This window comes from Chiroxiphia lanceolata, chromosome 12 (assembly GCF_009829145.1).
Source record: "Chiroxiphia lanceolata isolate bChiLan1 chromosome 12, bChiLan1.pri, whole genome shotgun sequence".
Classification (NCBI taxonomy): Eukaryota; Metazoa; Chordata; class Aves; order Passeriformes; family Pipridae; genus Chiroxiphia; species Chiroxiphia lanceolata.
The window spans coordinates 12,537,558-12,560,232 of record NC_045648.1 but is presented as its reverse complement, the minus strand read 5'-3'; the positions used below and the strand labels follow the sequence as shown (position 1 = coordinate 12,560,232).

Genomic DNA, 22,675 nt, shown 5'->3' with positions numbered 1-22,675 from the left:
GCATCAGTTGTCCAATGGATTCTACTGGAATATGTCAAGAAATTTGTCCGGGGCATTTCAGTCCCTCAGGTGACTTCACAAAGCCTCACTGTACTTTAACATGAACAAAATCTCATTTGCCTTTCTTCTTGTCACATTCCTACAATTAAGAGGAACAGAAACAAATGAGAAAAGCTAGTTACTGAAAGTCTGACCATAGTTCCTAACTGTTATGAAAATCAAAATTTCCTGCCTTAATCAGATAAAAACAGTACAAAGACAAAATTAAAGGAAATTAGAAGTGTGAAGGAAAAGCATGTAAGGACAGAGAAGAAACACTGGGAAAGAGAAATTGCATATGCTTTCCATTTAGCAATAATCAAGGGTTAATGTCTTGATGCTCTTACCTCTTTGTACAGATACAATGTGAGTCAACTGGAAGAATGGCTACGTGATAAAAATTTGATGAACAGTGGGGCTAAAGAAACACTGGAACCCCTCATCCAGGCTGCACAGTTGTTGCAAGTAAAAAAGAAAACGGATGAAGATGCAGAAGCCATTTGTTCAATGTGCAATGCACTGACTACTGCCCAGGTAAGGAAACTCTCCTTGTCTGTCCTGCTGTCACTCTTGAGCAGCTCTGCTCTGTTGGTGTTGCTGTTGCCTGCCAACACTGCTGTCACACATGAATTGGAGGTTTCTTACTTGTTTTGCATTAGTACAACTGAAACAGATTACATTGGAGGGATTAAAAAGGGACCAGACCCTTTTGACATCTGATGTTCAAGATAAGTTTAGAACAAATGAGAGGAATCTCAATAGAGTGTTCAGGGTGTAGTACTATACATAATCTCTGTTTGTGAAAATCCTCTGAGAAAACTCTTCATTCAAAGACATCTCTGTAGTCCAGACAGCTCTGCCTGGGATACTAGGAAATGATCTTTCTGCCATCAGAGTTAGTGTCCAGTCAAGTTAATGGACAATTCAAACAGAGCTGTTATCTCCAAGTCTGCAAACAAAAGTGTTAAGTTACTGTACCCATTAGCCTCAGAAGGCTGAACCCAGTGTATCTCTGTAAACAGACTTCTGTTTATGAAAGAATAGATTTTGTACAAATAAGTTGCACTTTTTTTTTAAACCATGCTACATTTGCATACAGCTTGTACAGGAATAAAGGGATCCAAGCATCTTTGATGCTTACTGAACAACTCTCACCAAGAAAAGGAAGAAATTTCTCTATTTTTTTCATAATGGTGTCAGCACAAGCAGTTGCATTGATACAACTGTTTTGATTTAGTAATTCACATTACTGGAAAATCTCCTAATTTTCTACTGAATAAGAAGCTAGAATTCCATGTACTTGAAGTGTTTTAACTTTTTAACAAAGTGTTCAGAGTGTTTCAGTTTTTAAAAAAGAGAATGGTAAAAAAACAAAGAGAATTTTTAATAGGTTTTACACATTTAGCCCATATTATTATTTAAAGTCTTCGTGATGCAGTTCTTGCCTTTGGTGGTTTTAGCCCTATTTTTAGAGAAATAGCTCACTCTTGAAGAACAGTGAAGTTGTAAGACTACAGAAGGTCATAATTACAGTGTCAAAATTAGGGTGAGAAATGTTTCTGGGGAGGGGGGTGGGCTAGGAACACAATCAGTTAATTCTCATGTGATTTTTCCATCCTTTGATATTTTCCTCACATTTGTAGAAATTTAGAGTTTTTACTTCAGAAGAACACATGTTCTGAAGGAGGCAGTTGTATAACATAGCACTGAGCGGGTGATGGAATTCTGTATGAATCAATAAAGAAAAATTAACAGATACTTGTAAATAATTTTATTTTTTAAATAGCTAATTTTAAAATTATATTATTCATAACCATGGATGCATCTGTTGAGTGAGCAGTAAAATGAACCTAACAGTGGTTGTTCTTCTTCACAGATTGTAAAAGTTCTGAATTTGTATACTCCAGTTAATGAGTTTGAAGAGAGAGTCTTGGTATCATTTATACGTACAATACAGGTATGTCTCTATCTTTTCATCAAAAATCATTTGACTATGTCTGTGAAAACCTCTGATGAGCCACAATAGCTTGCATCCTGAAATACATTCAGGATTTTGAATTAAACTATGCTTTTCAGCTGTTGCTTTTTAACTATGTTGAAAAGGTGACGTCAGCCTTAAAATTTGAAGCAGTCACAAGTTACTGCCTCCAGACTTGCATGAAAATGTTAGCTTCTCTGTCATGTGTGTGAGGGTTTTGGAAGGTGAGAGGTTTTTGTGCTTATACACCTTTGTGTCTGTAAATACACATGTATGCCAACTTTTCAAGTGGTAACATTTATATATGCAAATTTACTTTAGTCAAACCTGTACCTTCAAGAGAAGTTCCAACTGCTTTGAAAACTGAGGCCTGTGTTCATACCAGAGATCTTAATGTACCCCTTCTGGTTTTATATATATTGATGAAAATGAAAAGTTTTGAAAACTCCAAAGAAAAGCAGACAGTAGAGCAAAATAAAGGAAACAAGTATGATCTTTCTGGTCTGTTAGAAGTTGAATTACATTTCCAGCAGGATAAGGGAAATTGGGAAGGTAGAACTGAGATAAAACTTTAATTCCACTTACTGAATAGACATTGTTACCAGATACTGGGCAAAATCTTCCTTTTACGGGGAACACTTTCAGATTGCATTGTAAGGGGAAGATATGCAGAACTGAAGCCAATGAAAGTAACTGCAGTTTAATGTCACAATTCTTGCAAATATGTTGGCTCAAGTTACTGTGGAGTGTGTTTGTACACACACATGTATCTGAGCAAGATGATTATTATCAATGAGTGATAATGTAATCACTTTCTTGTCTTTGCAGGTGCGTCTGCGAGACAGGAAGGACTCTCCTCAGTTGCTCATGGATGCTAAACACATCTTTCCTGTTACTTTTCCGTTTAATCCATCCTCTCTGGCATTAGAAACCATTCAGATCCCAGCCAGCTTGGGCCTGGGCTTCATATCACGTGTCTGATCCCAAGGATGTACCGTCAGTGTTAAATGGAGAACCGGTTGCCTGATATCTTTACTTGTTAAAACATAGTGAGCCACTAAAAACACATTTTCTGAACAAACAGCCTGTATAAGCCCAGATCTGTAGTTAAGGTAGCTGGAAAACTGCACAACAGCACCACAGACTGAAGGCTAAGAGAAAGATGTGCATTTGTGCTCAGTCATTGCATTTATGAGGACTTCACTGATTCATGCATTTCCAGAGTATGGAAATCGGGCTTGGACAAAAATTATGTCTTCAGCTGTCTAGAGACATTTTTAGATCTTTAGTAACGTATTTAAATAGTGTAAATTAAATTCCATATGTAATCTTCTCATAGGCAGGGACCAATAGGGACAGTCACAGTCCTGAACGTGGAAGACTTGAAAGTAAGGCATTTTGTAGTAGAATACACGGTCACTTGGGAGCCTGTTACATTTAATTTGTAAAAACTGGAATGGAAAAACACAAACTGGCAATATATAAAATTATTTCTTAAACCACTTCCTCATTTATGTCAGTTTGACATAAATTGTAGTGATAAGTCTTACAGCTCACTATATGCTATAACTTAGGTGTTCATTTGTTAGTACTGTGGTTTACCAAACATACTAAATCGCTGCTGCATATTCTTCTGTTCTTTCAAATGTGCGACAGTATCATGCTAAGCACTAAAAATAAGATGCTTTATTTTTTGTTGTCAACCTTATTTACAGTCTGTAGCAGTCTGTTATTTTAACTGGATTTTTGCACATGGTATCAAATAACACCTGTAGAGGAAAATGGTAACTAAGCACAAGTAGCACACTGGAAATTATATGTTTCATTATTTTTAAACTAGTTATTTTTGAAAGTAGTTAGCTAAAAATACAGAATCTTGAAGCAAATGATCAGAAGTCAGTAATGATTTTAGTATTTATTTAGATTATATAGTCTGTCAAATGTTGTCCTTTGTTTGTAGACCCCAGAGTTGACTGTGTGTATTTTGAGTATAATCTCTTTTTGTTTGTTGCCACTTAAATAAAAAGTCTTCTTTCACACTGGAATTTGAGAGGAAAAACTTTAATGGGAAATTTCTGCAGTAGCCCAAGGCTCTCATTCTTTGAAAGGTTGACTAACAAGAACGTTAAGTAGTTTTTGACTATGATGCTGTCATTTGACTATGATTCATGCTGATTTAATGGTCGGAAATCCAGGGTTCGTAATGAGAGACTGAGTTATTTTGGATATTGCACATCTTACTGGAAAGATTTTTCTGTCTCACACATCTTGGATCTGCTATACAGAATTCACATTTCACAATGTGCAGCAGAAACCTTGCTTAAGGATCCGGTTCTGTGGTGTTTGGCTGAAATATACATGTAAAAAAAAACCACAACCACACACATTGCTCAATTGCATTGTGCAATACTTCTAATGTATTATAATAATTATCATCTTAGCATTGACATTAATTTCTTCTAGAATATTGATAAATAATCTAGAGGTACACTGTTAGACTGTTTGGTACTAATCTGTTTGCCTGCAAATTCACAGAAAAAAAGATTTGCTGTTAAGCAGACTGAAACATTTCAGTTTTGTTTTACTTGAGAGGCAGACATACTGTTTGTATGGTTGCTAAAATCAGAAGTAAAGACAACCTAAAGTTTGTCAGTATCATTTTTAGATGCTCATGTCATCTTATTTTCAAATATGTACAGCCCATATTACATTTGATGGATCATGCCAGTACTTCCAAGAAGCTACAACCGCATTGCAAAAATGTTTTGAATGATCTTTGCTAAATGATTGAGATTGTTTTCCTCTGCATGGTATACCAAACACTCTTTTTAAAAATATTACTTGATTTCTGAAACTGCGGCTGCTGTTACGTGGCTCCAAATAAGGTGTAAGGTAGTTTTCAGACTGTTGGGGTACTGTACTTGGGAGAATGTAATAGGAAAGCCTTCTCACCCAGTAACAGGGTTAGGAAAGAAAATACAAGAGAACATGCTGACCTACAAATTTTTTTTCTCCTACTGAAAAACAAACAATTGGCATAACAGTATGTTCATACTGTAGATCAGGAAATGTATCCACTACTTAAGCGTTTTAAGTGTTTAAAATGTATGCCTAAATGTATTTTTGTTTATTTTTTAAGTTTGTTTACCTGTAAAAAGCCTTATTGTATTGTTTCCTTAAAAAAAGTAGTGGTTAGTAATTTATAGGTATTATCCTTAAACTCAGTGGTTTGACTGGTATTACTTTTATATCACATTAAAAGTATATGCTGCTTGACATGTTTTAAAGGAAAATATTTTTGAGTTGGAATAGATGTGTAGTTGGTAATTCATCTAACATTTTACACGGCAGTATTTTACATGCACTTTTCAAAAGTAAAATTTTAGTGTCAGTGTATAATATATCTTTCACCTTAGGACTAAAATCTCTTTAACCATGGAATATAATGCAGAATTATTTTAACAACTTTTTTTTTTCCTTTGAATCATTGTTATGCTCTTTTAATGTGGACATATCTTTTATATTTTAATTTATTATCTGTTGAGATGATAGATTTTATCAGATGCTGGAAAAATACTTGTCAGTGACCCCTTAGAATTATATACAGTTATTCTAGAGATTTTGCACAATAATTACCTCATTCAGTTTGGTGTATTTTTATTCCAGTGATAATTTTATTCTGATGTTTAGGATACAGTCTTCTATCCAAATTTTGAAAAATTACTTCTCACACTTCAATCTGAGATGGATCATGAAAGTGCTTAAGTCTGTTAAATGTGGTTAATCTATCACAGAAAAAAAATAAGATCAACTTCTTTGTTGAAAGTGGATTGCTAGCCGGTAACATTTGTTCCCAACTTGGAAACACCAGCATTTGCAATTTGAAAGTCTATGCGTGATTTAAACTGAACACATTTCAAATACCATACTAAAACTATGAGTAAACACTTGGATTTTTTAAGATGCTGATACTTCATGTGATAAATAAAAGCCTTTAAACTTAGGTTTTCACTCGATGCCACTACAGTACATAGGTGAAAAACAAAACATTGTCAGAATGACCTGAGCTCTGATCTGTGGTAGTGTCTGATGTTGTACTTAGTAAATGTATGCATCATAAAAACTGTAGCCTAATAGCTATCACTGGAAAATGTCCAAATAAAAGTACAACTGTACGATTTGCTTTGGAATTTTTTTGGTTGGTTGGTTGGTAGTTCCTGAGCTGTGTGTTGGTGTAGTCCCCAGACAGTCACACGGTTCCCTCTACCTCCATGGCAGGCGTGGTGCTGACTGCCAGGGGAGTTGGTTAAAATCTGAGGATGTGTAAATACACACCCAGATAGCAGCAGTGTGCCATAAACTGCTGCGCGTATTGCAAAATACTTTGTGTTCGACGTAGCTCATTTCTGTTATGATGTTTTGTCACCTAATATTTCCTGCTACTGAAATAAGATTTGTCTTTCACTAAGACATTACATTCTGTGCCATGAAAGCTCCTTTGGTGCCAGGCAAGGAGGGCTGGTGGGCCACCTGCCAAAACCTGGCTCTGTGGTTATTCAAATCTTCTTCCTCACAAAGGCTATTTCGATGCAATACCGGTTAGTGCCTTCAGCTTACTAAATGCATTCAGATTTGTTTATTTTATTCCAAGTTTGCTAAAGAAACTCCTTTTAGGAAGATAATGTTCTGTTGGTTTTCTCTGCTGGCTCCGGACTGCTCCCCTCGGGACCCTTCTGGCCGCTCCCTAAAGGTGTATTCCGGGTACCAGCTGTGCCAGTGCGGTACCTGGGACTGCCGCTCAGCTCCACCATAGGTACAGAGCAGTGAGAACCGGGCGGTGGCCGCGGGACGAGCCCGCAGGGTGAGCGGGCACTGAGGGCACTGCGGCGGGCGGGGCCGGCCGGGAGCGGGGCCGGGCCGCTCCCCACGCCCCGGGGCGGGGGCCGGGGCCGGACCGCGGCCACCTGCGGAACCTGCAGTCCCGATGGCGCTGGCCGAGCTCTACACGCAGGTGAGCGGGGCACGGGGGGCAGCGGGGCGGGTCGGCCGTGCCGAGCTCCGGCGGGAGCGGATCGAGCTCTGTCGGGACCGTGGTTTTAAAGCCCGGGGCCGTCTGTGACTGTCCGGGCTCGCTGGCTGGGACCGTCCCACAGATCCCAGGGCACCGGGGAGAAATACTCCTTTTCGAGGAAAACGCACCTTTTTCTGAGACTCTTGGCCTTCAGGAGTAGGTCTCTGCTGTGCTAGCCAGCGGTTAGGCAACTTTAAGGTTTAACAAAGCCCTTCCCCTGGGCGCTCAGTTTCGGAGCGCTGCGCTTTCTGCTGGGCAAATATTGAATGTGTGTGGCAGAACTTGGCCTTGCAACAAAGATTCTTCCTCCTTGGTGCACCTGCTGAAGTTTTTGCACAACTTTCCCCCCTTTTCCTTTGAGTCGCTGGAGTGTCGTGGCATATAATTTGTTTGCTTAGCTTTAAATAGCAAAACCAACGTGGATATGTTAGTGATTTATAAGCCCACGTCTCTTCTGTTGCAACAGCAGCTGCCGTAACAAGCTCCCATTGAGCCCGGTGCTGCAGGGCTGCTCATTCTCAGTGTTGGTGCCGCACTCGGAGCCGCTGGAAGAACAAACGGCACTTTTCACTGGAATATTTTCAGGGAGCCGAAGGGAGGAAGGAGCGCGGGTGTAACCCGACACGGGAATGAGCAAACTCCCTTCTGTTTACCTGTGAGGCAGGGTTTGGAGACAGCCAGCTTTGTAGGCTGGGTACATTTGCCAGTGGAGGCTCCTGCAACTCCAGGGGCCTTTTCTGAAGAATCAGTGCTTTTGTCACATTGTTTTCCCTCTCTTTCTCGTCCGTGCAGTTCACCTTCTTACATGGGAACACACTGTGTGCCCCTGAGGCTGTTTGGTGGTGATATTCCGACTTGCATAACAACAAATAAATAAAACAACAACCACCCAGAGGGTGGTTGGGTGCTGGAACAGTCTCCCCAGAGAAGTGGTCACAACACCAAGCCTGACAGAGTTCCAAATGTTTGGACGATTGACTGTTGGGTAGGGTCCTGCAGGGCTAAGAGTTGGACTCAGTGATCCTTGTGGGTCGTTTGCAACTCAGCATATTCTCTGATTCTGTGTAAGAATTCATTTTAACAAGCATTTTTGTACACCAGGAAGTCGACATACCATAGGAATGACACAAAAGAAAATTTATACTTAGGTACACATGGAAAACTCAAAACTAGTTTAGCCATGTTTTTCATTTGGCCATTAAATAGATATTTGTGAAGCTGGGCTTTTATCTCTTTTGGTGGGATAGACGAAAACATTGACATCATAGGGGTTTGGGGTTGTTTAGAAAATGTCCTTGTGATTTTGGATATTGCATGAAAAAATGCAATCCTGCTGAAGGCATAGGCAAAGAGGTATCATGGAAGAGGCTGAGGTTTCGGTTGATCATCACCTGATGTGCAAACCAGTTTGGCGTATGGCTGACTAGAAGGATCAGTTTCTGTCCTCAGGGATCCTGAAAACTCACCTGGAGAAGTCACTGAGCAACACAAGCTAAGTTGCAGAATGTCCCCGCAAAAGTCCCTCTTACCCTAAATTGTTTGGTGTTGATCCTTGGGAATAAGAATTAAGAAGGCTGCTGTTGTACAGTGCAGTTTGTAGGGACCTGTGTGGGCACCCACCATCATTCAGTAGGGGTTCTTGGGGCAGAGACCGTCATGTTCTGAGGATCTCCTGGGGCTTCCAAGGCTTATCCCAAATTAAGAGAGGAAAAAAGTCACTTGTGCTAAAACTAACAGTTGCGGCACCAAAATGAGAAGGTATATGAGTCCCCAAGGTATCTGTGGGTCTGCTAACACTCCATGAAATCCTTGACTAATGTAAATTTTTCAAGTAAGCAGCTGCAGCAGTTCTCATGGGTTTATTTAAACAGTTTAAACTGACCGTGAATATAGCGAGGGTAAGGGAATTAAATGAAGGGTTCTGGCTATGAAAACATAAAGATGCTGAAAAATTATACATTATGGTTGCTTGTGTAAGTAGGGATGGATGAGATGGCTTTGTCAAACCCTGTCAGGATGAGAAGGACACACTCCACATCACTGAGGTAATTCCCTGCTTACTGAGATTTGCAGCTGTGTTATGTCCTTTTAAGAAGTGCTGTTTCTGATGGCTTCTAAGGTAGAACATTTGAAGATTTTGCTTAGCATTTTACCTTCAGCAGAGGAGAACTAGATGGTTTGAACAGCATATTTACATTCAAATATCATGATAATAGCTAAGCTAACTATTATCTTGTTTTTCTGTTCTAGTACAATAGGGTTTGGATCCCTGATAATGAAGAAGTTTGGCAGTCTGCAGAAATCACAAAAAACTACAAAGCTGGAGACCGTTCTCTCCACGTGCAATTAGAAGATGGAACTGTAAGGAGAAAAGCCTGAATTATTGTGGGGTTTGCTGAAATTTATGTGGAAATACAGGACTCATCGTTATGAGATCTAAATAACATGTCCATATTTTCTTTTTTTATCATATTGAAATTTGTACAGTAAACAGCTGCTACTCAAAAATATGAGGAGTGCAATTCTACTATCTGTATAACATAAGTATATAGCACATACCTGAAAGATCACTTTTGAAACAAGCCCTGAAACTCATTTTAAGTTGAAGGAAAGCAGTTATCCTCACAGAGCTAGCTGGTACTTTTTTCTTCCCTAAAGTCGTTGCTTTATGTAAGATCTGTTAATTTTAGTATCCAAGTTCTTTACAGATTTAATATTTTGAAAACAGCATTTCTGTATTCCTGCATTCCTGTTCCATAAAGATAAGTATTAAATGAATGATTAAATGGATTTGTTGAACGAAACAGAAGTGAGTGTTAATCTTTGTGTAAAGAAAACCGAATGGTTGCAAGTAAGGATCATTATAGAGCTGCCTTGAGTTCTGACCAGGTGTTTGCTTTCATTCAGTTGCAGCTGGTCTGCTGCTTTTATCTCTACTTGAAATATGCATGTGTTTAGAGAGCTAAACGTGTTTACCATTTTTACAGATTTCGATACAAAATAATGTAAATAAAGAGAATGTAACTTTCTTTTTCATGAGCAACAAAGAGCTCCAAGTCCCCCGAGTTCAGTGGGATGTATGGAATTGATGAAATAGAAGATCAGACAATGCTCCATCAACTCTGTAACTTTGTGTAAAGGTCAAAGATGAGTTCCTGTTTATGCAAACATAATGCATTTTATGATGTTTCAAGTAGTTTTTGTTGACAGGAACTGAATTACCCTGTTGATCCAGCTGCTTTGCCACCCCTACGAAATCCTGACATACTTGTTGGTGAAAATGATCTCACTGCACTCAGTTATCTCCATGAACCAGCTGTTCTACACAATCTCAGAGTTCGTTTTGTGGAGTCCAAACTTATCTACACATATAGTGGTAAGCAAAGTAAAATGCAATATTTAAAAAAAAAATTAAAAAATATCTTGGGTTAGTTTTCAATATGGTGTGAGTAATATTTTCCTCAAGTATGTTTTAACTCATGTTAACTGGTTTTATGTATGAGCATAGACTTGTTTGTTGATCAGTATCTCCTACCTAGTTTATGAAATATTGCTGCTTTGTATCAGTTTAAGTGTTGTTGCCAAAAATGAGCATTTCATTTAACTAACCTGTGTTTTATTTTTGTTTTGCACCCTTGGTTGTAGGAATAATTTTGGTTGCAATAAACCCCTATAAAGAGTTGCCAATATATGGAGATGCTATTATCCATGCATATAGTGGGCAAAACATGGGGGACATGGATCCACATATATTTGCTGTGGCAGAAGAAGCATACAAGCAAATGGCAAGGTTCAGTATGTTGTTTAATGTACATAAATAACACTTGAAGTCTAGTGGCAGTGTTCACTGTTATTTAATTTAACTGTGTATGTGCCACTATTAAGAATACCTTTGAATAGGTGGCTTAACTAAAGGAGGACAAATTCCTTAACCAGCTGAGGAATTTCTAGAGTTCATAACTATTTTCATTCTTGATGGGGAGTAAAACACTGACTTAGCTCAGTGAATAGCAATGACACCAACCTAGAGATTACAGCTGGTGTAAGAGAAGAATAGATGAAAGATAGAACTGATATATGAGAGTTGGCCACAGCTGTGATTTCAAACATTTGTTTCAAATTTATGATTCCTACATTTATGCATGATTTTAGACATGTCTGATTTAAACTGTCTGATTATTTGGTTCTAGAAATAACAAAAATCAGTCTATTATAGTCAGTGGGGAATCAGGAGCTGGAAAGACTGTGTCTGCAAGATACACTATGAGGTACTTTGCCACTGTGAGCAAGTCAAGCAGCAATGCACATGTGGAGGATAAAGTATTGGCATCCAATCCAATAACTGAGGTAAGTTTCAGAGAGTGTCTGTCAAGCCTGTACTCATCAAGGAAAGAATTCCATGAGCTGCTGGGAATCTTTGTTTGAAGTCTTTCGAGATGTTTTATCTGCTTGAGTTAGATATCTAATTTAGAAGTTTAGCCTCTGAATATTACTGATGGACAGAGGTAGTCAGCTTCAGGAAGGTCCTGTCTGAGTTACCAGTGGCCCTTTGGAGTCACTAGTTTGTCTCCAGAGTGTTGTCTGGCCACCTATTAGATCATGAGAAAACAATATTGAACAAGTTGTTTGTTTGTTTGTTTTTATTAGTTGGAATAGAAAGCAGCTAAGGTTCCTTATAAAGGAAGAACATACTTTCTCTAGTTCTCAGTTTAGGTAACATTATACTGTTTGACTTGAGGTTTGTCTTCAGTTTTGGGCCTCAAAATTTAAGTAACACAACTCAGTGCTGAGATTGATCCCTGAGCACCTTTGATTTTAGAAACTTGCAGTTGAGTCAAGTTTTGTCAAAGTTATTCTTATGAGAGACCCAAGTAAATCAAATCATTAAAGTTTATAATTTTTGTAGGCTGTTGGCAATGCAAAAACCACACGGAATGATAATAGCAGTCGATTTGGAAAATACACTGAAATCAGTTTTGATCAGAGTTGCCAAATCATTGGAGCTAACATGAGAACATACCTGCTTGAGAAATCCAGAGTTGTCTTTCAGGTGGGTAAAATAAAGTTTAAAATAGCCATTGTCAGTATAGCTACAAAAGCACTATACTTTACTATACTTTACTGATTTCGTATAGAAAATATTATGTGAAGTTCTGAATAGTGTCTAATCAGCATTTGATTTATTTTTTAACAGGAGGTTATATTATTTGTAAGAGGAAACTATTTTACTTCGTGTTCTTCCTTCTGTTAAGTGAAGGATGCATCTCAGGGACAATTCCCTGAGATAAGTGCAAGAAGTATTTGAGAAATCTGTAACATGCTGTCACAACAGTGACACATACCAGTTGTATCTGGAAAGGAGCAGCATATGTAGGGTAGAGAGAGTCTTGGTAAAAAACTGGCTGAAAATTTATAAGGCCAGGGCTTATTGCATGTGACTCACTACAGGGTCAGGGCATAATTGTGATGATATCCTAAAGAAAGCATTTAATTTTATAAAACTGTTTTCACAAAGGTTTCTTTATTAATAGTATTGCAACTTTTTAAGTACACTGAAAAATATTTCTATATATTTGCTGCCTGAAGGATGATTTGAAAATGGAGGGGTTTCAGAGTTACCACAGGGCAGTGTTTCAGCTGACACTCCTACACAGCTGTTCCTTACAGTATTTGCCAGTTCATATTAGTAAATGGTTGTTGGAGCTGAAGAAATTATTAGAGTAACATCCTTGGGGAAAGAACTCATCATATTGGTAATGGAAATAAAGTATACTTGAATGTATCACTTCCAAAGATCATGCTGAAATCTAAGATGTGCCGTTTTAATATAGAGCAATTTCTTTGCCAGACTATGTTGCAGCAGAATTTAGCCCTCAGGCATCATTATCACTTTACAGTAGTGTTGAATATCAAATGTTTTTCTGTTTGCTTCTATGTTCTGTTGTTAATTATTTTTTTCTGTAGTGTTATTCTTTGCTTTATTTTACAGTCAGAGAATGAGAGAAACTACCATATATTTTATCAGTTGTGTGCATCTGCTATGCAGCCTGAATATAAACATCTTAAATTGGGTAAGTCTCAAGAAAATAATCTACTCATCATTTTTGCAGTGCAGTATTTTTAAGGCTGGGATTTCAAATGCTAGGATGTTAAGTGCTTCATAGCATAAATCTCACAGCCTTAAAATGGGACCTGCATTTTTAAGTCACTTAGCTATTAATCCTGTTTGTTTTGAACTTAGTAGCAAATCCTTAGTAACTCGAATAGTGCACAATCAAGTACCTAAATGCCTTTGAAAACCTTATTCTCATACTTTCTGTAGTGACAGATGCCATGACAGTTTAGGGCCTTGATTCACTTATCTACAGAGAAGCTGGGAGAAGCAGACCTTAGGTATATGTTTACTCAGTCTCCATTGTTTATTAGATGAAATATTAAGATTTCTAGGAATTACGAATACTAATTTCGGTCAACTTAACTGAGTTATGCTCATGGATTTCTCTCAGAGAAGAGAGGACCTCCAGCTCATCACTGAAATGGTATCATCTGCCATCATCTTTAATTTTTTGGTATAAAGAGTTTTAACAAATGGCTGTCCCCAGTCCCTAGTTTTTACAGGATTACAAGCTTTGCTTCTTATCTGTAGGAAGCGCAGAAGAATTTAACTACACACGGATGGGTGGCAGCACTGTAATAGAAGGAGTTGATGACAGAGCAAATATGGTGGAAACTCAGAAGACATTTGCCTTACTGGGTAAATTCTTGGGGATGTATTTTCAATAGATTTTTTTAGATTTTTCTTTTTTTATGAAATGGGCAAAAGTGGTTTGTTTCTGAACTGTCCAAAATGTTAGTAGTAATTACCAAAATAATTTCTTTCAAAGCTTATTTATTGTACTGTTGGTCTGTTTTTAAAAGTACTAGGCAGGAGCAATTAGCAATTGGTGTTAATTGTTAATGATCAGAATCACTGACGGCTGGAGTGTTCCTGGCCCTTAAGCTAACATGCTGTGACAGAAGTGGAATTGGAAGCTTCTTTGCCCCTGTATGGCTTATGTGAAAACCAAATTAGACTTGAGCTGGCACTTGGGGAGGTACAGGAATTTATGCCTAATCTTTCATCAGATCAGACAGGCAGAAAATTGGCAGAACCAAGGATTTGCATAGTACTCCTCAGAGATGCTGTACAATTCTTGGCTACACAACAAAGCAAGTAGTCCATCATTGTTCTATTTTAATTAATTGTACTGTTTCTGGGTATTTAAAATAATTGAGAATTGGTTTTTTAGGTCTGAATGGGGATTTTCAGATGGATGTTTTTAAAATGCTGGCAGCAATCCTGCACTTGGGCAACGTGGAAATAGCAGCTGCTGGAGATGAAAGATCATCCATCAGTGTAAGGAACTAGCTCATTCAGATAGCAACATTTTCTGTTATATTCTGTGCCAGAAGTCCTTTAGCAATAGTTTCTCTCATATCTGGGGCTCTGAGCAGCGTTAAATCTGGTGTACTAAACTTGATTGATTTCTCCATCTTCATCTGTACAGAGGCACAGCGAGAGTCAACACAGATGCTGTTTTGTGCCCAAGTTCAGAAAGTCTTAACAAAAGGCAAAATGTGGCTAAGAGTACCCCATATCCAATTGATCCACAGCTGTTGGAAAAGCCATTTGGGACTCTCTGCAGGATACAGGAAACAGAGCTTTGTCAGAGCTTCTCAGAATGTGTCCCAGCAAGCTGTGCAAGTCTAAAAAGCAAGAACACGTAAACACAGACTAAAGTAACTTTCTTTCAGTGTCTTAATCCAAAGCATCTCACCCAGTCCAAGTTTGTCTCTGGTGTATCAGGAGTTCTATCCAGTATTATTTGTTTCAGCTCATCTTGGTATTTTGCCAGACAAAGTAGTAAACACAGCCCCTTGTCTATCTAAAAATAAAAATCATAGTTTGATGTCAGCAGTGCAAGGATTTCACTGTCTAGACAACGCTTAATGTAATAAATGTAATCTAATAATATTTACTTATCTTTTTTAAAGATGGAAGATAAACATCTCAATATATTCTGTGAACTTCTGGATTTAAACTGTGACAAAATGTCCCGATGGTTGTGCCACCGAAAGATTATCACGACCTCAGAGACTGTAGTAAAGCCAATGACAAGAGCTCAGGCTGTTAATGCAAGGGATGCTCTGGCAAAGAAGATCTACTCTCATTTATTTGACTTTATTGTGGAAAGAATTAACCAAGCTTTGCAGTTCTCTGGCAAGCAACATACTTTTATTGGGGTTTTGGACATTTATGGGTAAGACAGTCTCTGGAAACAAATTAACTTCTAAGTTGTGCTTTTTCTTTAGGGTTGATAAGAAGCATTTTTCAATTTGTGCTGCTAATGGATTTGGAGGGGGTTGTTTTACTAAAAGGTCATGGTCATATGAGTTCTTTAGCATCCAGAGTAGTGGAAATGTTCAGCTACTATAAATATTAGTATCTTTTGTGAATGAGGTTTAAATTTAAATTTTGATATGATACTTTTAAATTTAACTCTGGATTTTTTTAGCTCTGTTATGTGTGGTAACATTAACTTCTAAAGAAGTTTTGAAATGCCTTAACATCTTCATTGGTTTTATGGCTAGTTAATTTTCTTGGAAACATTGGGATAGCTGTGAAATCTTTTAAGGATACTACCATTTGATTTTGATATCGAGGGATGTTTTCTTTTCTTACTTGAATTGTGTTTCAGATTTGAAACATTTGATGTGAACAGTTTTGAACAATTTTGTATCAATTATGCTAATGAAAAGCTACAGCAGCAATTTAACCTGGTATGTTCTTTTATTTGTTACAGTTCTTTAGCTTACTTTACTTCAATTTTTAGATTATCAGTAATGGATATTAGCAAATGCTATTTGTGCTTGAGTAATGGATATTTCTGGATAATGACTATCCAGTAATAAATAAACTTTTTTTTACATGTATGCACAAATACACATATACATATGAAAATTTCTGAGTTTATTTTCTTACAAGACAGACATGTAATATAGTCCAAAATATTTTTTCTGTCTTATGTATACAACCATGCACGTGCATACACTGTATTTATTTTCTTCCTTAATTACCGTAACCTTACATTTGCATAATTTTCACATATCCAGCATGTTTTTAAACTTGAACAAGAAGAATATATGAAGGAAGATATCCCATGGACTTTAATAGACTTCTATGACAACCAGCCTGTCATTGACCTTATTGAAGCTAAAATGGGAATTTTAGAACTTCTGGATGAAGAGTGCTTGGTAATTTAAAAGTTCTTGCATTTAGAGCTCATAGAAAAAAAAAACCTACATAGATTTTTACAAGTTGGGCTTATAATCCATCCTTTTATATGGGAAGTAGAGCATTTTCCTCATCAAAGGAACATTAAGATTTGCCCTCTGTTTGGTAATTTTAATTGTAAGCCTCTTAGTCTATTTTGCTCTTGTAGAACTAAGAACCTAAAACTAGATCCTTAGCTAGAAGACAATCCAGTAATGAGAGTTCATCACTGTGAGGGTAGTGCAGTACTAGAACAGGTTAAGCAGAGATGCAGTGGGATCTTTATCCTTTGACATTTTCTGGATTTTAGTTCAAACAGCAGTTATCCAAGCAGGAATTTGGACTACTCGGTCTCCAGGGGTCTATTCCACCAATATTTTGAAAATGAAGGTGTTACTATTTTTTTCTCTGTGTCCTCTCCTGACTGTAGAAATTCCTAATCTGTTTTTTTTCTATGTTATATGTAGTTCCTTTAGGCTTCCAAACCTATTGAAGTAGCTTTGCCAGGGGGGAACAGGTCAGGGAAAGTTAAGCCCTGTTAAAATGGCCTCTTAAAAGGTGTTTTGGTGATGCTGGCAATCTGTACCTCTTGGAATCCAAACCATGGAGTAATATGGGTAACATGTTCTGCTCACTAGCATTCTCAGGGGTCACATTGTCCCCATTTGCAGGTAGCATCCTCTCAGGACAAAATTATTTATGACTCACCAGAGAATTAACTTTAGTCAGCAAATTTGTGCATTAATACAATGCTCTTTCATAAAATGATTTGCTACAGGGAGCCACTGATTAGTTTGAAGACGGAAAAACTGATTGTTGTCAGGCCTCATAATTCACTGAAGATGTTTTATTCGGAGTATTTATTGTCAGTAAGTGTTTTTGCTGCCCTTAACAGTCCAACAAGTTTGCTAAAGAGATCACCCTTCTCATTTTTACAGTTACCTCATGGAAAAGATGAAAACTGGCTTCAAAAGCTATATAATAATTTTGTCAATAAAAATGCACTCTTTGAGAAGCCGAGGATGTCAAACACGTCTTTCATCATTCAGCACTTTGCTGATAAGGTAGAGTGTAAACAACCCAGTAATGTTTCACCATGTTTCTAGCAATAGCTCATTCAGAAAAGAAACAGAATTAGAAAATAGTAAATATTAACCACACTTGTTTGGAACTTTCATAAAATTGATCTTCAATACATAGTGCTATTTAGTTATCGGTGATAGTGTCTGTAATGTGCCATTTAAACGTAAGAACTGCTTAAGATAATGAATTTGAGAGTATAGAAATAAATCATCAAGATAAAAAGCAGAAAAAGAGTAGAGTGTATAAATAGAAAGGTTACAATTGTAGCCCATACACATTTTAATCTCAGTTATTTACATTTCAAATGTAGTATTCCTTTTTTTGATATTTTGATTTGAAACCATAGAATAATGAAGAAAGGAGGGAAGAAATTCCTAATGAAGGCAGAAGGAAATTGCAGTTGATTGTGGATTCTGACAGTTTGTCTTGCTTCTAAATTTACAATATGCATGTATGTAATCTTGAGATAATGGAACTGGGAAAAGAAGAATTTCAGCCATCATGTTTAAGACTAATAAAGAGCTCTTGGCTATTACAGCTGAGAGAGTAAAAATTATTGTTTTGCTAACAGTTTATATGTTGCTGAGAAGTTAATGATTTTGCCTGTTTGCACAGGTAGAATATAAATGTGAAGGATTTCTGGAAAAAAACAGAGATACAGTACATGAAGTATTGATTGAAATCTTGAAAGAGAGCAAGGTTTGTGAACAATCAGTAATGACTAATTTTTTGAATATCTGATTTTACTGGAATTAATTCAGATCTGGTTTTAAAATATTTGTTTTGATATAAAATTTAGTCTTAATTTTTATTAATATTATCCAAGGATATATTTTTAACATAAAAATAATATAGAAGATGAAAAAAACACAGTGTTCAACTTCTTCGTATATGTGCATTTATTTTGCCAGTTATGTTGGAGGTTTTTTTAGTATCTCCCTTGAAGGCCATTTTGTAATCCTTGTAACTGAAAAACTTTTTTTTCCTGTAGTCATTAGGTAGTTTATCATTAACAACTGCCTTTGTTTATTCTTCAAAAGAGATTAAGAGAATGCCAGGGCAAGGAAAACATCAGATGTCTTATATGTGCCTACCACTTCCCATCTGCTGGAAGGCCCTGTCCCTTTGAAGTCTACAGCCTTGAGTTAACTTAAGAAGTTAACTTCATCTGACCGAAAAACATAATCTTGAATTACATATTGTGAAAATATAACCTTAAGTGGTCTTATTTTTAACTCTGCTGTGTGTTTATGTCCGTATTTGCTCATACTGAAATAGCTTTTGCAGGCTGCCTTAACAGCTGTTGAATTTTGTCTGTGAAACATGTAAGTGCTTTGCAACAGACTCAGAATCATTCCAGCTCTTTCTTCAGTTGTTGTTTGTTTGTGGCCTAAGTACCCAGTTCCAAGTCCCGCAATACCTGGCCTAAGCACTAAGGGGTTTGAACTTTATGCTGTAGTAAATGTAGTTTTTATTTAAATGTTGCTACAGTTACACAGTATTTAACTCTGATTCTTTCACCACACTTTTAGTTTCATCTGTGTGCAAATTTTTTTCAAGACAATCCAGTGTCCATTTCACCTTTCAGTTCAACTATAAACATCAAATCTGCAAGACCTGTTCTCAAGTCACCCAACAAACAGCTCCGGACAACAGTTGGCAGTAAGGTACTACAGAAACGTGCCAGTCTGTGATGCTTGTGCTTTCAAGGAAGTGTACTGGGCAGTCTGAGAGTGTGATACTGGATCCTGTTACTGTTCATGGGGGACTGTCCAGTTTTCAGGACAGCCAGAACCATGCACAGTGCAGTGCTCCAGGACTGGGTATAAGTAAGTGTGTTTAACTTATATATAGGAGACTCCTAGGTACATCAAATTAAATTTCCTGCATTTAAGATGTAGACACTAAGAATATATATCCCAGTGTCCAGCCAAAACCTAATAAATAATTAAAAGACTAAGATCTGACTTTTTACTTAGCTGGAAATGCTTCATCAGCAAAACTGTCATGTCTGGTATTTTCTAGTTCCGGAATTCTTTGTCTTTGCTTATGGTGACACTCAATGCAACCACCCCTCATTATGTGCGGTGCATAAAGCCAAATGATGAGAAGTTGCCTTTTGAGTAAGTATGTTAGTGGTGTTGAACTGTTCTATTACCTTTAAAATTAAGAGTATTTTTCCATTTCACTGTAGCAACATGTCAGCAAGTTAAATTCTTATTGTTGAGCAACTTCCCATATGGAACATATTTCTCCTTGCAAGATAACTAAAGTAGAAAAAAAATTGTCATTTTAGAAAAATAGAATAATTCAGTAATAGTTATTGATACCTTAAAAATTCTTTATTATCCTAATATTTTTCAAGTTGTATATTAGTGTTTGTGTATTTGTCAGAACATTTTTAGGGGTAGGTTGCCCACCTTTGGTTTAAGTTGATGGATATTTTGAATGGTATGGACCAGCACCAGTTTATGTTCAAGGAGTAAAACCCATTGCCATTTTCTTTGTGAACATACCTTTTGTCCACAGAAGTACTTAAAAAACCTTTAGAAGTCAGAAAAAGTGTTAACAGTGTTGAAATAGAAATCCAGTTAGTAGAATGGTTCTAATTATTACAGCATGCCAAACCCAGCAGAAATGTGAAATATAACTCTACTTTTTTAGGTTTGATTCAAAAAGAGTTACTCAGCAGCTTCGAGCCTGTGGTGTTTTGGAAACTATTCGAATTAGTGCACAGAGCTATCCATCCAGGTAGGGGTGGCAGTGAGCCTCCTTGGGTCAAAAAATATTTAGTTGTCTGTTAAATGAAATTAATTAGTTAACTTTTAATTTTCCAGGTGGACTTACATTGAGTTTTTCAGCCGTTACAGCATTCTTATGACACAGCAGGAGCTCTCCATGAATGACAAGAAGCAGATTTGCAAGATTGTTTTGCAGCGGCTAATCCAGGTTAGTTGTGTGCACCAACCCACAGATGTACTGCAGCTTCTATTAGTAATAAAAGGTCTCTTTTGCCAAGAGTAGTATTCCTCCTCAAATATTTACATTATTACTGTTTTTCCTGATTTAGTGTGCTGTACACAGGCTTGCGAGTCAGTAACCTTGTGTTGTGACACAGTCATGATGTGGCCATAGACAGAGAATTTAAGCACTCTGTGCTTAACAAAATGGAAGATATTCTATCTATATTTATAAACCACTGAACAGTAAATGGTATACATTTGTCAAGTATTACAAGCACAAGAGGGCTTTTGATGGTGGAATGCAGCATGTTGGAGAACTGTTCTAAAAATGTTCTATTTTGCACATCGCTCCTATTTGTTAGATGAGCTGGTAGTGGTGAGGCTGGTCCCAGTCAAGCCAGCAACTCAAGTCAGCGTGTTAGGAGTGAGTTCAGACTCAGGGATGTGTAACACCAAACACAGGCACACTTGCTGCATAGCTCTGGCACAGGCCAAGGGTAAGAGCCTGAACTTAAAAGCAGCTTCACCCCTGAGTTTTTGCTCACACAGGTCACTGATTCAAGGCTGGAATTGTGCATCAAAAGGTAGTGTTGAGCCCATGGAACCTTGGGAGACTTGTAGAAGGAGGTAAAGAGGTTGTTTTCAAGGCTTTGATGATAAGTCCAAAGCCTCCCTTTAATTTTAGATCACTAGTGTGCAACTTTTGATGTAATTCTCTGGGTCTTTTCCTGCTAAGTGGATTTTCTCCCCACATACTCTTATCTACAAAGAGGACAGAGAGGATATTCTTCTTTAGCAAGATCATGTCGTTTCAGAAGAGCTTGCCTGAAGTGACAATTTATAAAAGGAAGAGAATGTCTGGGCTACAATAATAAGCAACAACTTAATATACCTACTGTTTTCTTTTTCAGGATCATAACCAGTACCAGTTTGGGAGAACAAAAATTTTTTTCAGAGCAGGACAGGTTGCTTACTTAGAAAAACTGCGATCAGATAAGCTGAGACATGCATGCATCATGATCCAAAAGAGTATTCGAGGCTGGCTGCAGAGGAAGAAATACCTTCACACAAAGCAAGCAGCTGTTACCATCCAGCAGTATTTCCGGGGGCAGCGGACAGTTCGGTACTCTTGGCTGATAAATGAATTTGCTGTTGGGGTGTGTCTGAAGGCAGATAGAAGATCAAACTAAAGCCCAGAGTGTCATTTTTATGAAAGAGCAATTCAGGCTGTATTTTCATTTCCTCTGGATTGTAATTATGGACTCGGAAATGTTCAAGTTATTCAGCTGATACAAAGAATGTACTCTTAACAGGTTTCTAATGCTGTCTGTCAGATTCCTGAGAGGCCTCTCTACCTGTAAGCTCAGTCCTTAGCTGATGATATGTGAGCCAGTTGTCAGCAAGGGGTAACTGCTGAACTTCAGAGCCAGAGAAGATATCAGGGAGAAGAAAGGAAAATCAGTTTACAGGGTCTACAAATTAGTATGCACAAATTATTGCAAGGAGTTATGCAACAAAGAAACTGCACCAGTCATTCACAAAACAGACTGAGAGAAAGATGGCTCTAGGTAGACTTGGAAATTTTCAAAAAGAAACCAGAACAACAGCAAGGTTGTGGATTACTCCCTCTCCTTCACTTTGATTGAAGAAAAAGCTGTATTTTAGATAGCAAATGCCTGTTTTCAGTATCTTTTTTTTGTTTCATTTTCAATATCCTTTTTCAATATCTTTTGTGTGTGTGTATGTTTGATTTGACTGACCAAAGGAATGAGCACGAGAAATCTAATGTGACCTAAGTAAACTTTGTTGTCTTTTGAATCAAGGCAAGCTATAACTGCAAGAAATCTGAAGCAAACGTGGGCAGCTATAACTATTCAAAAATACTGTCGGGGTTACCTGGTCCGTAGACTTTGCCAGCTCATCCATGTGGCTGCTGTAACAATACAAGCTTATACAAGAGGATTTCTAGCAAGAAAAAAATATCAGAAGGTACAGCCTATCAAAAATTTAATTTCAGTGACTAGAAACAGCTGTTGTTCTATAAGAAAAATGAAGAAAAGGACAATGATCCGCAATACTTTACCTTTTGCATGTCTGGTTCTCATATCTTCTACTCTGTTTTTATATTGTTACTATAAAAACACTGAATCACAGTAGATGCCAAGAACATTGTCTGGTTTATACTTGATGCAGATCATTTTGTGTGATTACTACAGTGGCTCAACTGT

General features: G+C 37.5%; 2 protein-coding genes across 15 annotated transcripts in view; both read left to right on the top strand.

Moving 5' to 3' along the window:
- The window catches only part of MYO5A (myosin VA), a 97,779-nt gene extending 91,587 nt beyond the window's left edge, over window positions 1-6,192 (top strand). For all 14 annotated transcript variants that reach the window (XM_032700062.1, XM_032700067.1, XM_032700061.1 and 11 more), the window contains 3 exons: window positions 399-573; window positions 1,916-1,996; window positions 2,846-6,192. In XM_032700062.1, the coding sequence (XP_032555953.1) occupies window positions 399-573; window positions 1,916-1,996; window positions 2,846-2,998 (409 nt within the window). In that variant the 3' untranslated portion in view covers window positions 2,999-6,192. The remainder of the gene's footprint in view (window positions 1-398; window positions 574-1,915; window positions 1,997-2,845) is intronic.
- A 776-nt stretch (window positions 6,193-6,968) lies between these two features.
- Window positions 6,969-22,675, top strand: part of MYO5C (myosin VC) — a 31,935-nt gene continuing 16,228 nt past the window's right edge. The window contains exons 1-20 of the mRNA XM_032700213.1: window positions 6,969-7,028; window positions 9,339-9,449; window positions 10,299-10,464; window positions 10,734-10,878; window positions 11,279-11,435; window positions 11,995-12,138; window positions 13,078-13,159; window positions 13,735-13,842; window positions 14,378-14,484; window positions 15,123-15,388; window positions 15,827-15,908; window positions 16,242-16,382; window positions 17,340-17,465; window positions 18,100-18,183; window positions 19,017-19,151; window positions 19,510-19,607; window positions 20,149-20,235; window positions 20,322-20,433; window positions 21,359-21,570; window positions 22,271-22,436. Of these exons, the coding sequence (XP_032556104.1) occupies window positions 7,002-7,028; window positions 9,339-9,449; window positions 10,299-10,464; window positions 10,734-10,878; window positions 11,279-11,435; window positions 11,995-12,138; window positions 13,078-13,159; window positions 13,735-13,842; window positions 14,378-14,484; window positions 15,123-15,388; window positions 15,827-15,908; window positions 16,242-16,382; window positions 17,340-17,465; window positions 18,100-18,183; window positions 19,017-19,151; window positions 19,510-19,607; window positions 20,149-20,235; window positions 20,322-20,433; window positions 21,359-21,570; window positions 22,271-22,436 (2,556 nt within the window). The 5' untranslated portion in view covers window positions 6,969-7,001. The remainder of the gene's footprint in view (window positions 7,029-9,338; window positions 9,450-10,298; window positions 10,465-10,733; window positions 10,879-11,278; window positions 11,436-11,994; window positions 12,139-13,077; window positions 13,160-13,734; window positions 13,843-14,377; window positions 14,485-15,122; window positions 15,389-15,826; window positions 15,909-16,241; window positions 16,383-17,339; window positions 17,466-18,099; window positions 18,184-19,016; window positions 19,152-19,509; window positions 19,608-20,148; window positions 20,236-20,321; window positions 20,434-21,358; window positions 21,571-22,270; window positions 22,437-22,675) is intronic.